The 16,939-nt window shown below is 32.5% G+C and overlaps 3 protein-coding genes across 4 annotated transcripts; 1 reads left to right on the top strand and 2 right to left on the bottom strand.

Annotated features, from left to right (window-relative positions):
- The first annotated feature begins 1,230 nt into the window (after positions 1-1,230).
- Positions 1,231-6,281, top strand: LOC120126998. 2 transcript variants are annotated; one of them, XM_039145013.1, is made up of 12 exons: positions 1,231-1,674; positions 1,765-1,843; positions 2,437-2,512; positions 2,925-3,014; positions 3,195-3,317; positions 3,536-4,189; positions 4,504-4,904; positions 4,992-5,091; positions 5,190-5,249; positions 5,334-5,420; positions 5,539-5,667; positions 5,820-6,281. In XM_039145013.1, exons 2-12 carry the CDS (start codon positions 1,767-1,769, stop codon positions 6,120-6,122), a joined length of 2,100 nt encoding a protein of 699 aa, XP_039000944.1. In that variant the 5' UTR covers positions 1,231-1,674; positions 1,765-1,766; the 3' UTR covers positions 6,123-6,281. The 2 variants fall into 2 exon arrangements, with proteins under 2 accessions (XP_039000944.1, XP_039000946.1); XM_039145015.1 differs by having other exon boundaries at positions 1,232-1,674; positions 2,440-2,512.
- A 588-nt stretch (positions 6,282-6,869) lies between these two features.
- LOC120126794 lies at positions 6,870-7,280 on the bottom strand. Its single transcript, XM_039144887.1, has one exon. The coding sequence runs from the start codon at positions 7,278-7,280 to the stop codon at positions 6,870-6,872; it is 411 nt and encodes a 136-aa protein (XP_039000818.1).
- A 3,638-nt stretch (positions 7,281-10,918) lies between these two features.
- LOC120126927 lies at positions 10,919-11,521 on the bottom strand. Its single transcript, XM_039144961.1, has one exon. It carries the CDS (start codon positions 11,485-11,487, stop codon positions 11,020-11,022), a length of 468 nt encoding a protein of 155 aa, XP_039000892.1. The 5' UTR covers positions 11,488-11,521; the 3' UTR covers positions 10,919-11,019.
- Between the last annotated feature and the right edge of the window lie 5,418 nt (positions 11,522-16,939).

Below are 16,939 nucleotides of genomic sequence, written 5' to 3'. Positions count from 1 at the left end.
TGATTACTAAGGATCATTGGATGTTGAACCTGTTTGATAATATAATCAAATGGGAGTTTGCCAGATAGCCTAAATTATTTGCTGCAGTATTATTGTTCTAGATTAGTTGAAAAACCAACTCAAATACCAGCTTTTGTTGTTGGTTGAAATATTTTAACACAATGTCAAGCAACCATTTTGACACAGAAAATGATGATTCTGTTGATTGATTAGTTGCTTGAGTTGACAATCATGAGACATAATCTTTTGTCATGTATACATACATACATACATGTGATAGGCTGGTATTCACATTTGTGTCAAAGAAGTTGGCGAATAATGCACCAAGTTCAAGCAATGTGCTGAGCTAATTTCATGGCTACAGTAAAGTTGGGAAGTTATGCCGTACAACAACCTTAACAAAAAAATAAGGGAATGTGTTACGGTTTTGTTATTATTTTTTTAATATTTTCGATAAAAAATATTTAAAACATTATTATTTCTACATAAAGTATTAACATTTTTAATATTTTCGGTAAAATACTCAATAATAATAAAACCGGTAAAAAAATAATATTTTAGGTAGCGCTTTATCAGATATGTTAACAAAATCGATAAAATGCTCAATAATAACAAAATCGATAGAAATAATAATGTTTCCGATAATTTTTTACCTAAAATATTAAAAAAATAATAATAAAACCGGTATCACATTTTCTTACCACAGTAAAGTTAGATAGGAAAAAAAGACAACTTGATCTTAGGATCTTTTTCAGAATTTGTTGAGAAAAGGTATATGTTAGCTAAGACAAGAATTCCATAAGAGTAGACCCTGTAGCTATGCAGTTTTGGCTTATTATTAAGGTAAATAATATGATTCATGTAATCTTAGTGTATTGAATTTCATTTATTTATGTAAAAATTTAATCTCAAAAAATTTATAAAAGGAGATGATAAAGTTGTGCATTTACTTTAATAGTTGACTTTAGATCTCTCTAATCGAATACTATTCCTATGTTTAACATGTATGAAACTGAATGGATTGAAGTATCATACAGTATAACGTAGATTGTAATTACAGCATGAGACAGGGTAGGAAGGATGGTCAACAATTCCCACTTGCTTCTCAACAATGGAAAACAAGAAGAATGTGGAGATTGACTAATGGAAGTATAAATAAATAAGGCTTAAAGATATTCGTTTCTAAGCTCTAAACAGTGATAGGCCATTATTCATCTTCCACCAATTTTCTACTTTAGAGACCTGTGGTAGTCGGTTGATTGAAGAACAGTGCCTACTTTTTGACATTTATTTGACAATTGACATGAAGGGGGTGTAGTGTCAAAAAATCAAAGCTTTCTTCTTCCCTTGAAGCCCACGAGCTGGTTTTACATCTTTTAATGTAAAGAGAAAAAGGAGAGCCTCCTCAAGTTGCAGCAGCTAAGTGGTTTGTAGAGTGAGTGAAAGTGAGTAGCTTAAGGAAAAGAGAAAGAAACACTGGTCAAAAACCATAAATAAAAGTCTCATCTTTTTCTTAGCCGTATATGTGGGTTTTTATGCAAAAGCATTTTGCAGTCCCCTGCTAAGTTTCAGGCTGTTTTTATTAGCAAAATTTCGTACCCTGCTCGTTCATCTTCCTCAAAACTCTCTGGTGTTCCCTTGTTTTTTTCCTTTCAATCTTCTAGAGTCTAATTGGTAAAGGCTTCTACTTTGTTCCGTTTTCTGCCATCTTTTGTTTTTTCTGCTCAAATACAACCAATTTATTCTCCGACACCATTTTCTCAGTGATGAGGTTCCACAGCAGTGGAGAAAGTAAAATGTTGGGGTTGAAAGTGATATCTTCAAGACATAAGCGTTCCAAGAGGTGACTCTTCAAAAATCTTCTGTTTAGTTTGCTATCACATTTGTTGTAAATGTTAAGCTTTTTCTCTACAAAGAGTTCTGAGATGGGGTTTCCTTTAAAGAAAAAAACTTGGAACTTTAAGCATTTACACAGAAGTAGAAAACCTTGTCCGTACTTCCTGGTTTTGGTCCTTCATTAAATGCATTTAGTGGTCCAGCTGAGTTCCAAAGGGAATTTCTTTAAATCGTGAAACTGCTTGAAATCTGGCTTCTGCCATCAAATGTTTCTTTTCTTTCGAAAATATTGAATGACTATCCTTTATTTTCAAGAACGTTTTCCATTGATAAGTCGTTGGCAATTTACATGTAATTGTAACCGTTTTTTGAGATGGTTTGCTGAAAATGATAGCTAAGTGGATCACTGATACAGGGTGATGATGAATTGACACCCTTGGTCTTCTTGCTTGTAGAAATTTGTGAGGAAAAAAAGTTATGAACTTTGCTTGAGTTTAGCAAAGTAGTCATGAGACGGCTATGAATCACAATGGCTGTCCTCAAATCCTGCATTTTGCAAGTTCTATTTATTGATTTTCGGTGCTTGATTTTGTCACATAGCAGCTTTCCTGGTAAGCAAAGAGATGAAGGGGAAAGCTTGGATAATTCTCTTAAAGAATCAAATCGTATAAAGCTGGTAATTCTTTCCCTTTTCTTTTAACTCTAAGTAATCCGTAAGCTAATGATTTGATTGTCTTATTGTTTTTTTGACCAAGGACTACTTTTTCCATGCATCTAATGCAAAGGCCTAGTAAAGTGCCACCAGCCATATAAATTATTACAAGGATCTCTTTCCCTGTTCTTCCCCACGTTTCTTTCTTTTTCTTTTTTCCCCCTTTTATCCTCTTTATTGTTACATATGATAGTTTATAAGATTTTCAAAGTGGGAACTACATAATAGAATTCTTTGATATAAATCTAGATGGAGCTGAATAAAATATTGCATTTATGCATGAAAAAACTGGGGTATAACCGTGTAAGGCTAAAGAATTAATGCTAAAGAATACTTCTCCATTTCCCAAGGCTCTTATTGATGTATGTGGCACCAGGATATGAGGCACTTGAAGAACTCTGCCAAAACCCAGAAGAAGCAATCTCCCACCCCAAGCTCTGAGGTCCGAAGCTCTTTGAAGCAAGAGGTGTGCAACTGAGTCTGTTCTATATCAGTTTAGTCATCTTTAGGTGTTTACCGGGCTTGAATTCGGTTTAGGAGTGGCGTGTTCAGGTCATTTATGACCCAAGAATAGGCTGCAGCTCTTAAGTTTTGAAGTTCTATTGCTCATTTGTTTTTTTTATCTTTCCAAAATCCTTTGGTGCAGATTTTGCAGCTTGAGAAAAGATTACGAGATCAATTTGAGATTCGCTGTGCTGTAGAAAGAGCATTGGGTTATAGAACCTCATCCCATGAAGGTACAGATGAAACATCAGTGTCCATATCTAAGGTAACTCTAAATTCTTATTTCTCTGGGATTTTTTCTGTTTTTCTTCTCCTTCAGTGATATCACTCTGGTCACCACTTCTAGTCTTAATGGACAATTAAATTCTCATTTATGCCAATTTTTTACCTTAAGCTTCTTAGAATTTAGTGTTTTGTCTTTTCACTGTTTCATTATACATTCTTCATGTCTCCCTCTTGACAGTTGACACTGCTTTTCTACAGCCAGCTGCAGAGCTGATCAAGGAAATTGCTGTTTTAGAATTGGAAGTTGTATATTTGGAACAGTACCTTCTATCCCTGTATAGGAAAGCCTTCGATCAAAAAGTGTCTTCAATTTCCCCATCTAAAGGGGATGAAAGGTTAAAAACTCCAGTGGACACCCCAAGTAAAAGGTATTTGGAGTTTTCCGGACCTGATGATGCATCGAAAGTTGAAAACTCAGCTGTGAGTTCTGGTTACCGTGAGAATTCAAGGAAGGAGCCTATTGGCATTGTAGGGGAAAAACTATTAGATTCTGGTGTTCATCGCTGTCACTCCTCACTATCACAGCATTCATTATTTTCGAGTTGGGCATCTCCTCTGGATGGAAGGTTGAAAATACCAGTAGATACCTCAAGTGGGAGATTCTTGGAGTTTTCTGGACCTTATGATGCATCAAAAATTGAAAATTCAGATGTACAGTCAGGCTACTGTGAGAAATCATGGAAGGAGCCTACTGGCATTATAGGAGAAAAACTATTAGATTCCGGTGTTCATCGTTGTCATTCCACACTATCACATCGTTTAGCATTCCCAAGTTGGGCATCTCCTCCGGATGAGACTTTGGCTGATAAAGCTGTACGTGCTTGTCATTCACAACCTTTGTCCATGCTGGAGGTATCTTACTTCTACCATGTAATCTTCTCAGCATTTGGATTTCGTTGTCAACATTTTCGATTAAATGCTGGTCATCTTACTTGTTAGTAAATCATTAAGTTATTATATAAGCAACAACTTATATTGTTTACCTTTGGAATAAATGATTGCAAAGTCTCCACTCTTGAAGCTTGAGATGAAATAATTCAACCATCGTCTCATTTTAATTGTATGCATGATACAACGATTTATCATTATGAGAGAATAAACTCTCATAGGATATGTATGACACTTTGAGGAATTTATGGTTTTAACATTTGCTTGGTTCTCTACAGTATGCTCAGAATTCATCGAATATAATCAGTCTGGCCGAGCATCTTGGCACTCAAATTTCCAATCATGTCCCAGACACACCAAACAAGCTTTCAGAGGATATGATCAAGTGTATGTCTGCTATATATTGCAAGCTTGCAGACCCTCCTTTGATTCAAAACAGCTATTCATTTCCCAATTCATCTATGTCATCGGCCAGTGCCTTTTCCCCGCCGGATCAGCATGACACGTGGAGTCCAGGGTTCAGAAACAATTCATCTTTTGATGTACGGTTAGATAACCCTTTCCACGTCGAAGGACTTAAAGAGTTTAGTGGACCATATAGTACAATGCTTGAAGTGCCATGGATTTTCAGAGATAGTCAGAAACTGGTTGATGTGGAAAACTTGCTACAGAATTTCAGGTGCGTCTCCTAACATGCAATCATCACAAGAAAACCTGTTTCTTATGATGCGGGGATTCACATGTTTATCAAATTGTCATGTTTTAGGTCTCTTATTTGTCGATTGGAAGAAGTTGATCCAAGGAAGTTGAGACATGAAGAGAAGTTGGCATTCTGGATAAACATACACAATTCATTAGTGATGCATGTATGTATTCTCATCAACGAAAAGAATCTGCTGTTATAAATTTGGTTCCGGTTTCACAGATATATTGTACTAAGTCTTTCCTATCTTCTATGATATAGGCTTTTTTGGCTTATGGTATTCCACAAAATAATGTGAAAAGACTATTTCTACTGTTGAGGGTAAGCTAACTTGCCTTCATTTCTGCTTCTCTTGAATGATGAAACTAGATTGGTATGTGTTATCTTATACGTTGTACTCTTCAGGCTGCATATAACATTGGGGGGCACACCATCAGTGTGGATAGAATACAGAGTTCCATCCTTGGATGTCGTATGTCACGCCCCGGACAGGTAGATCTCAAGCTTCATCTTTCATGGCCTCGATTTTGATTGACGGAATTAGTCTATATTTCAAATCAGACGATTTATCTTTTAAGGTGGGGCTGAAAAAGGTTTCTCCTACTTGTAGTGGCTTCGGTTATTAATTTCTTCAAGGAAAAAGTTTAAAACTGGAGACAGAAGGCAGGCATATGCAATTGAACATCCAGAACCACTTTTACACTTCGCACTCTGTTCGGGAAACCATTCTGATCCTGCGGTACTATATTGTCTTCGATCTGAGTGTTTTCCCTTCTATTAGCTCCAATGATAGCATGTTTAAGAACCAGTTGAAAGATAGCTTTTATCCTTGGTGTTATCTTTTCATATGGACATTGTCAGCCTTCTAATCATATTTATTATTTTCATTAGGTCCGAGCCTACACACCGAAGAAAGTATTTCAAGAGCTGGAAACTGCTAAACAAGAGTATATCAGAGCTACATTCGGTGTCCGCAAAGACCTTAAAATTGTGTTACCAAAGATGGTAGAATCATTTGCAAAGGACTCAAGTCTATGTGCAGTCGGTATCATCGAAATGGTCGAACGATCTTTGCCCGAATCCCTCCGAAGGAGCATTAGAAAATGTCCAGTAAGCAAATCCCGCAAGAGCATCGAATGGATCCCTCACAATTTCACCTTCAGGTATCTAATATCCAAAGAATTAGTAAGATGATTGTTTGTAAGCATCAATGGCATGATGCATTTTGAAAGCATTTATCATTTTGTAAGATTTCACATTTTTGCTTGTAACAAATAGAAATCGTAGGTGTATATTTTGTGATGCTAATTGTTATTATGCTGTGTTATGTAATGTGCATCAAGGTTTGTATACAGTTTTGGTGTGAGCTTTTAAATATCATTTCAAGCATCCATTTATTCACGAAATCTTAGTTACATTGCCTATTTGACACAATCTGTTTAGTGATTACGTAAGTATCAATTGGGTTCATGAAGTTCGAGTTTAGTCCAACTGATTCGAATTCAAGTTACCTTCCCGATTTCGATATTAAAAAAAAAAAAACTGTTAAGCATCATAACCTCTGATATGTGTACGTTAAGCATTAAAATTCCCAATACCTTAATGAATTCCTTTTGAATTGAATTCAACAGTTACAGCAAAACCTTGGTGCATTAATTGGCCTGGCTTTGAAAACTATGTTGAAGGTGTGTAGTCCAAGCCTTTCATTTGACATGGTTGCATTTACAAATCCATTAAAGTTTATAATAATATCAAGCTTCAGAGGGAACAAAAATGGCGATGAATTCAATAATCTTGTCGCCAAACAAAGTTAGATGGATAGGGCACTTTCCTAAAGTGAAAACACCGATCCTAAACCGTTTGACTTTACAGTCTAAATCATAAAATATTAATCACATTTATTGGGGGGGGGGGATGCAAAACCAGTAGCCAAAAAATTTACTACCTTGATCGCCTAAGGGTGAGTTTGGAGTTACTGGAGGAGAGGTCCACACAGTGTTTGCCAAGGCCAGAGCTAGCTTTAATGGCGAGGGAACACAAGTCCGGCAAGGAAAGCGGTTTATCAGATTGGGAGAGTGGCAACAAGAAGTAAATTTGTCCCGGTTGAAGCACCTCGTCACCGGGCACATGGGGCACGCTAGTGCCGATAGTCATCGACTCCGAGTTGCAAAGGAAGTGGCCGGGGTTCTGAGAAACGATGTTTTTGGCTTGGAGTGATTGCCTGAACTCTTGAACACGACCGTCCATGTGAACCACCTTGGCTGATGTCGATGAGCGTTTGACTGCACTGGATCCTCCTCCGACAGTTTTGGCTGTTCTTGAGGTTGAAGTTGAGGATACACAGGCACCCATTTATCTGTCTCAACAACTTTTTGGGTTCTTGGGTGTTTCAGGAAAGTCTAGCAAAAGGGCTTTGATTGGGGTATTCATTACAGGTATAATATATAGTGGGATTGTATATCATTAATTCCTTCCTGATATGCCTGCCTGGATGCAATCTTTTATATAGCTTTCAATACCGTTGATATGCACGAGAGGAGAGAATTATTATTTAATACTCTCGCGGTGGTGGATTTTTTTTTCAAAAATAGTTTTAATCTTTTAGTTAATAAAACTGTTATTTTTATTAAATAAACAAAATTATAATTTTAAAAAGAAAAAAATTATAAAAATTAATTAGCCATTTTCATTTTTCTAATTCCATAAAAAATAAAGTAATCATTAAATTATATTAAAAAAAATTAAAACAATCAAATTAAATAATTTTAAAAAACTAAGAGATACAAACATACATAATTATCGACAGGGAAAGATAAACATCAACATTAATATAAAATAAAATATAACAAGATCCTATCAAATGATCTTAATCATTAAATGAATTATTATTTTTCTTAATTATTTAGAGTTCAAATAATTATATTTATATTATCAATAATTAAAAAAAATCTAAACAAATATTCTTAAAGTTAAATTTTTACTTGTTTGTTGGACGGTAGTACTTAAATTTCAATGCCCGAACTAAATAGTATGATTTTAACTTTTTTTAGAATTTAGAGAGTTTTTTTATTCCTTCGTTGATCGTGAAGTTTTTGGAGCCTCAACACTCAACAGTCACATTTGACATAAAAGGTGCTTACTGACTTTCTTCTTTTAGTTTTGTGCGCCACACCAAACTTGGGTTCGCACCTCACAAACGGCCAAAATCTTGAACCTAATTTAAGGAAAGTCATAAAATTTTATCATGTATTGATTCATAATTTTTCTTAAAATTTAAGAACATTTTTATATATTTGTATCATTTAATAGGATTTAAACTCTTTTCAATCCTTCATTTCAATCATAAATTTATTTACATATGAATATATCAAATATTCCGAGCGATTAAAAGAAATGTTATTTTATTTAAAAGTTTTTAATTTAAATAGTTACGTCAGTATATACGTGTTTTAAATGATTAAGAAAAATTCTAAACATATATCACCTTATAATCAACTTACACTATTTTAAAAGATATTTACTTGTAATTTATATACAAAATTAGTATTTATAATATCTTTCATTACTTTTCAAATATAATCTAGTGTTGTTGTTGTTTTTTTTTAAAAATCAACTAATTTTATTAAGAAAGGAAAAAAATATTCAAAATTGTAATGAGAGTTACAATCACAATCGTAAAATAAATACATAATTCGGATATTCTCTCATAACTATTAACACGAAAACTAACAAGTTAAGATCATATAATGATCATACAATGAAAATATGAAAAACTCATCCAAAAAACTCGAACAATAGGTTGATACAAACAAATTTGACTGATACGACAGACAAACCACAATAGGGTATTTAACTATTGAAAAATCACCGGTAAACGTAAATTAGAGTCAATCATCGTGAGAAAACTATCTACGAATGCATGTTGCATATCCAAATCGAATTCGATGGTCCAAAATAGGGAAGACCACCAGGATAACAAATGAGCGCCATCTCGACAGTCGTGGTGACGTCAAATTCAACCTTGAAAAAAATAAATGACAAGAACAGCTAAAAGACCGAAGAAAAGTTTAAAAAATGTGTCATAAAGGCAGAGTTATTAGAAACAAAAAAAGTATAGATGCGAAATAAGAAAATAAATAAATAAATAAATAAATACCAAGTTGATGCCACCGTCTACCGACCAAAGATAAAAAAAATAAAAATAAACAATAGTTTATAGAAAAAAGTGGAAGAGGGTATTATTTTTTAATCTAATGTCGTTCTTATACTTAAATTTGAACAATAAATGTTTATGTCGATAAATGTATTTTAAGTACCATTTTACATTTATGATGATTTATAGATATTTAGTAAAAACATTTGATGGTCAATTTCAAATCCCCATCTAACAAGTAAACTTTATATGCTAAAAAACAGAAAAAGATTGCAGAGTTTGAAAACGATTAACTTTCTATGGGGTTTCCCTATTTAACCAATCCAAAGCTATGTGTGTGAACCAAAATTATTTACTTACTCGCAAGTTAGAATCATTTTCAGCAGTGAACAAAAGCAATGGCTTCCCTATTTATCCAGTTCATATTATGGAGTTTATTATTGAGGTATAGTTATAAATTTAGTTTTTAATGTTTATATGATTTTTTATTTTGATTCCCAACATTTTAAAGAACCAGATTTTATCTCAAATTATTTTAAAATACTTGAATAGTTTTTTTTTTAACAAAAATACTGACTAAAATGTTAAATTTTAATCTGTCCACGTGACATTTCGTGTGTACTTCATGCAAGTTTTTGAATTTTTTGTAGCTTCAAATTATTTATTAACATAACATATAAGATAAATATGAAATGCACGTGGATTATCACTTTAAAACAATTAAAATTTAATAATTAACTCAAATTTTCGTTTGAAAAAAGAAAATTTATTTGAGAAACAGCTGTATCCAAATCCATCAGGGGCCCTATGATCAAGGTTAAAGGCATTAATATTTATTTTTAGCAAAGAAAAAGAGAGAGACATGATGGAAGCTTTGGGTGCTTGTTGGCCCAATAGGAGTCTGGTTGAAAACCATGATTTTATTTTCCCCGCTTGTTTGTTTTCATGCACGGTAATTTTCTAAGCAGACAAACAGGCATTTGTGCAGTTACCAGCTAATGCTCAAGCATGTTAAACTATATAAGCCATTGATTCAAGGTTCAGTTCCATTCAATAATTGAAGAAAAGGGTTTTCAGTACAACAAGTTGACGATGATATGGAGTCTGCCGCATTACCAACCAGAACAAACAACATAAATTTACAGCTACTAGCTTCTAATGTTTGAAAGAAAGAAAGAAAATTGTAAGAATGACATGAAAGAGAAAGTCTCTCTTATCGTTTATGGCTCAAAATTATGTAGTTTGTGTTCATGGTTACTTTACTTAAGTCGTTTGTATATATTTTTTTATAGTATGTTTGTATATATTTTTATTCAAGTTTTTTAGTTGGGTTCTAAATTTTTTCCTTATATAATCTTGGTATTATCTCACGTAACTTCTTTCTTGTATCAATAGTTATAAAAATATTCTAATTACATATTTAATTTATAATTACTCATTCACTATAATTTTAAATATTTTTTTAAAAAGATAACGTCTTCTACAAAAATGTATTCTTAAACTTCAACGATATGAAAATCTCAAGTTTCATTTTTGAACAAATCTCAATTGATATAAAAATTGATGTTTTTTCCCCCTACTATTTTCTTTCCTCGTCCTCATTTTAGAACCATATTGGAAAAAATATGATTAAATCAATTACATCAAAAATAATATAGATAAGAGGAAAGATATGTAATTATAAAATATTTTGTAAAATTCATTTTTGGCCCAAATAGTAGTAAAACTGTAACACAATCCTCTCATGGGCAAATGAAACGTAAAGACAATAAGACATACTAGAATTTAAAATTTTAAGGTAACCACATCCACAATGACTGTCGACCACGACCACCTCCACCTCCACCTCCATTCCTACCGGCGATTAGACTAACACGTCCTCAACATCATTACTTATTTACAAGTATTCCACTCTTCATTCCCGAAAATAACCCTTCCCTATTCCGGGATAGCACTTAACATAGCCTTAAACTTTCTCCTCCCTCCCTTCCTACCCCCACCACAGCCGGAAAAGGCAACTTTCCGACAACGAGATTCCTCGGAAACCGGAAAAGGAGCAATGGTTTTACATCTGCACCCACAATTTTCACCATTATTACATTTCATCAAAGCGGAGCTAGCTTTAACAGCCAATGAAGCCATTTCTTTAGCCTGCAGAGGATGCTTAAGCCAACTCAACGGCAAGGAAAAGTAAAGTTGACCGGGCAGAAGCTCCTCGTCTTCTCCGATGGGTGATACGACGTCGTCGAAGTTCATTTCATCGGAGTTGCAGATGAAACACGCGGGGTTCATTTGTAGAACGTAAGAAACCTTGACAGGGTAAGGGAACTCTTGTAGTCTACCGTCTTGGAGAATCAGCTTGGCCGTGGCTACATGATTTGAATCGCAAGAACTACTAATACCCATTTTCCAGTTTCGTGGAGTTTTAACGTTATTGTTGTGTTTTTTTTGGAACTGAAAGCTTATTTGCGTTTTGTTCTCTTAAGCTTTGAATGAGTTTGAACTTCGACAGGTGAAAGGGGCAAGTGGAAGATGGGGATCGGTAGGAAGTTATATATACGAAAAAAAAAACAAGGGAGGGACCTTGGATTCTGGAAACAGGTTCCACGTAGGATTTCGTCGTGATGTGGCAATAAGCATTTTTTGGTAACAGTTGGCAAAACTTGCCAGCCTGTAAGTTGGTAGTGACAGGTTGTACAAGTGCTGAGGATCAGTTTTTTAAACACATCAGTCCTCGTTTCAAGATGATATTACACTGACAGGGAATACTTTCCCTGTAAATCTCTCTTGGTGTCTTGGTGATGGGGAACCAGTGAAGTGGCAGAAGCGTAATTTAAATCGAAAAATGAGGAGAGAGAGACGTGGCAGTATAATATTCTGCCATGGAAGCATAGGGGATGAAATTTGTTGCACGGCATAAGAAAAGACACGTGGAAGAAAAAGACCTCGGTAAGATTAAACCCTGCAAATTCAGACAATTGATGACGTAAGCCGATCTGCTGGTTGTATGTTTGGGATCAACCCATCTGCTATCATCCATTTCCATCCCCGTGCTTAGGTGTGTTCATTCGGTTAAAACGGTGGTCGATCGAATTGAACTATCTTTAATCGAATTAATCGATTTTTTTTTCTTTAATCATTAATCGAACCGAACTTTTTTTCAAACATATTAACCGAACCGAATTAATTTCGGTTAATTCGGTTAATTTTCGAATTAACCGAATTCTTTTTAAAATTTTCTAATTTATATAAAAATTAAATGTTTTTAATTCAAAAAAAGTTTATAAATAATTTAAATAATATATAATTATAAAATAAAAATTTCAGATACTTTTTTTAATTAATTAATATTGATTTAGATTTAAAAGTTATTGATCTTAAATTATTAATTGAGTTTTAAATTGTTTGGGCTTAGCCCAAATGTTATATATAATATATTTAATATTTTTTAATTAAAAAACAGTTTACAATTAATTTAAATAATATATAATTATAAAATAAAAATTTTATATATTTTTTTAATTAATTAATATTAATTTAGGTTTAAAAGTTATTGGATCTTAAATTATTAATTGGGTTTTAAATGGTTTGGGCTGAGCCCATATGTTATATATAATATATTTAAAATTTAAAATTTAAATTCGGTTAATTCGGTTAATTAACCGAATTCGAACCGAATTAACCGTTAACCGAATTCTAAAAATTTTCTTAACCGTTAACCGACTGAACTAATTCGGTAACCGAACCGAATTAACCAAACTAATTCGGTTCGATCGATTAACCGAATTAGTTTGGTTATTTGAACACCCCTGCCCGTGCTTGCTGCTGTTAGGTAGTTCTGCGGTGCGGCGCCTAAAAAACGGCTAATATACGGCTTGACCGGTTAAACAATTGACCGGTTAAAATTTATACCGGCTATGTTATATTATTTAACCGGAAATATTATAAAGTACAATAACATACTAGGTAGCGCTTATATAATGTAATGGGTAGCGCTTATATTTACCTATTTTATAAGTAAACCGGTATATTTATACCGATAGTATTGCAAATTTACCTATTACATTATATTATATTGAAAGTGTCCATACTTTTTATAAAAAAGACCGATACTTCTTTTAAAGTTATGTAATTTATGTTTCAATTTTTTTAATAGTATTTCATGTTTTCCACCTACAATATTAATTTAATAATTTTATTTGCACAAAAAATTATTTGATTTTTTGATATTTTATAAAATATTATTTAGAATTTTTAATTTAATAATAATATATATCGTAACGTAAAAAATAAATCATTAGACGCCTATAATTACTAAATTAATATCTTAAAACTCACTCAAAATATAACCTTAAATTAATGTTTTCCACAGTGAAAAAAGTATGGACACTTTTATAAAAAGGATAGACACTTTACAATATAACCACTACCTATTACATTATATAAACGATACCTATTACATTATATAAGCGCTACCTATTACATCATATTTTTACCTATTATATTGAAAGTGTCTATACTTTTTATAAAAAGGATCGATACTTCTTTTAAAGTTATGTAATTTATGTTTCAATTTTTTTTAATAGTGTTTCATGTTTTCCACCTACAATATTAATTTAATAATTTCATTTGCACAAAAAATTATTTGATTATTTGATATTTTATAAAATATTATTTAGAATTTTTAATTTAATAATAATATATATCGTAACGTAAAAAATAAATCATTAGACGCATATAATTACTAAATTAATATCTTAAAACTCACTCAAAAGATAACCTTAAATTAATGTTTTCCACAGTGAAAAAAGTATGGACACTTTTATAAAAAGGATATACACTTTACAATATAACCACTACCTATTACATTATATAAACGATACCTATTACATTATATAAGCGCTACCTATTACATCATATTTTTACCTATTATATTGAAAGTGTCCATACTTTTTATAAAAAGGATCGATACTTCTTTTAAAGTTATTTAATTTATGTTTCAATTTTTTTTAATAGTGTTTCATGTTTTCCACTTACAATATTAATTTAATAATTTCATTTGCACAAAAAATTATTTGATTATTTGATATTTTATAAAATATTATTTAGAATTTTTAATTTTACAAAATTAACCAAAGATAATAATAAATATGTAATATATATGTTTATTGTTTTTAATTTAATAATAATATATACAACATCAAACACATTCCAAGTTATAAATTACAAGCTAAGGACACTTGAAGAAGCAAGAGAACAACTATCCAAGCAATCAAAAACGAGAAAATCCCAACATGATAACAACTGAACATATCATATCAATGTTCAAACTCAAGTTGTAGATTTTGATTTCCTTTTGCTTGGCATCATATGAGATTTGAATTTTGATTTCCTTTTGCTTGGCACCATATGAGCTTTGGATTTTGATGAGCATCGGAAGTATTTCGGACTTATGATTTGGGTGGTACTCAGAAGCATTTCGGACTTATGATTTTAGTTTCTATTTGTTTACCACCCAGATCATACGCCCGAAACGTTTCTGACGCTTTAAAGTTGACCAAAAAATACAATGGTCGGGATTTCCCTCCCGTTTAAACGTTGGAAAAAAACAATGGAAATTAGGAATAATCAATGATAACATGCATATTGGCTTGGGCTAATATTTATAGTGGAGCCGAAATATATATTGAAATTCAAACTCAAATTGAAATTTAAATTCAAACTCCAATTACATATGAAATGAATTTGAAATGCAGTGTTAAATTGAACATAAAAATTGCATAATTGATTCATACTGTTCAAGTAACATGCTTTATGAACCATCAAGCTAAAAGACAATATTGATTGAGTTCAAAGCTGAGTTGTGAGTTGATGGAGTTGTCACACTTGTCACATGGTTGGAATAAAGTAATTTGATTTAATAATTTTATTTGCACAAAAAATTATTTGATTGTTTTGATATTTTATAAAATAATATTTAGAATTTGTAATTTAATAATAATATATATCGTAACGTAAAAAATAAATCATTAGACGCCTATAATTACTAAATTAATATCTTAAAACTCACTCAAAAGATAACCTTAAATTAATGTTTTCCACAGTGAAAAAAGTATGGACACTTTTATAAAAAGGATAGATACTTTACAATATAACCACTACCTATTACATTATATAAACGATACCTATTACATTATATAAGCGCTACCTATTACATCATATGTTTACCTATTATATTGAAAGTGTCCATACTTTTTATAAAAAGGATCGATACTTTTTTTAAAAGTTATGTAATTTATGTTTCAATTTTTTTAACAGTGTTTCATGTTTTCCACCTACAATATTAATTTAATAATTTCATTTACACAAAAAATTATTTGATTGTTTTGATATTTTATAAAATAATATTTATAATTTAAATTTAACAACATTAACCAAAGATAATAATAAATATGTAATCTATATGTTTATTGTTTTTAATTTAATAATAATATATACCGTAACATAAAAAATAAATCATTAGACGCCTATAATTACTAAATTAATATCTTAAAACTCACTCAAAAGATGTATATACCTAAATATGTAGTTAACAAACATACCTAAATATGCAGTTATTGTACATACCTAAATTTAATGATAATATATACTTGTAGTTATTGTACATACCTAAATATGTACTGCGAATTTAATGTTGTACCCACCCTTTAACTACCACTACCAATGCCACATCCTATTGAAAGCAGCACGACTGAAACATGTTCAAAATGAACCTTTGCTTACATCTCCATCAACTCCTGGAGCACTGAACTTGCACAACAAAATTTTTGCCATGGATAATACTGATGTAGACAATGTTAAGCCAACTGAGGAATGCCATGAAGTACATAATGTTGATGAATCTGACAGATTGGTTGGTCAGCTCTTCTGTTCACGTGATCAAGCTTGGCACTTTTACAAGGTATTCGCACGGGAACATGGGTTTAGTGCACGTAAGGGAACAACACGGCTTGACGTGGAAGGGAATGTGAAGACACAAGAATTTTGTTGTTCCAAAGAAGGGTTTCGAGTATCAAAAGTCAATACTGTTGATCGTCAACGTGCTTATACGCCAGTCACAAGAACAGGATGTAAGGCTAGAGTCGTAGTTACAGCAACAAATACAAACGATCAGTGGGTTATAAGTAAGTCTGATCAGAAACATAATCATGCATTGTGCACATCTGCTATGACACCATTTATGCGTTCTAATAGAGCTGTAAGTAAGGCTGATATCGATGAGGCAACAACATTGAAAGAGGTCGGTGTTGGCACGTCACAAGTAAGGCTATCATAATGTTGGATTTACACATAAAGACCTCTATAATGCACTTCAAAGAGGTAAAGCAAAGGAAATCGTCGATGGGGATGTGAATGCGCTTATTGCCTACTTTGATTATAAGAAACATGATGATCCCGGGTTTTTTATGATATACTCGGTAGACGAATCGGGGGCATTGTATAATCTTATTTGGTCGGATTCTACATCGAGATCGGATTACACATGCTTCGGTTATGTAATTGCGTTCGACACAACGTACAAAGATAATTTGTATGGTCGACCAATTATGCCTATTGTTGGTGTCAATCATCACCATAACACAATTGTGTTTGCCACTGCCATAATCGCTGACGAGACGTCTCAATCTTTCGAGTGGGTGCTACAGAATTTTTTAGAAGCCATGATGAATAAATCACCTATTTCTGTTGTAACCGATGGGGATAGGGCAATGCAGAGGGCTATCAAATCTGTTATCCCTTATGCTAAGCACAGATTATGTTATTGGCATCTTTCTCGCAGTGCACAAGCTAACATTGG

The sequence above is a fragment of the Hibiscus syriacus genome, unplaced genomic scaffold (genome assembly GCF_006381635.1).
Source record: "Hibiscus syriacus cultivar Baekdansim isolate YM2019G1 unplaced genomic scaffold, ASM638163v2 tig00110462_pilon, whole genome shotgun sequence".
NCBI lineage: Eukaryota > Viridiplantae > Streptophyta > Magnoliopsida > Malvales > Malvaceae > Hibiscus > Hibiscus syriacus.
The sequence above is the reverse complement of the archived record's forward strand: the minus strand, read 5'-3'. Positions and strand labels throughout refer to the sequence as shown.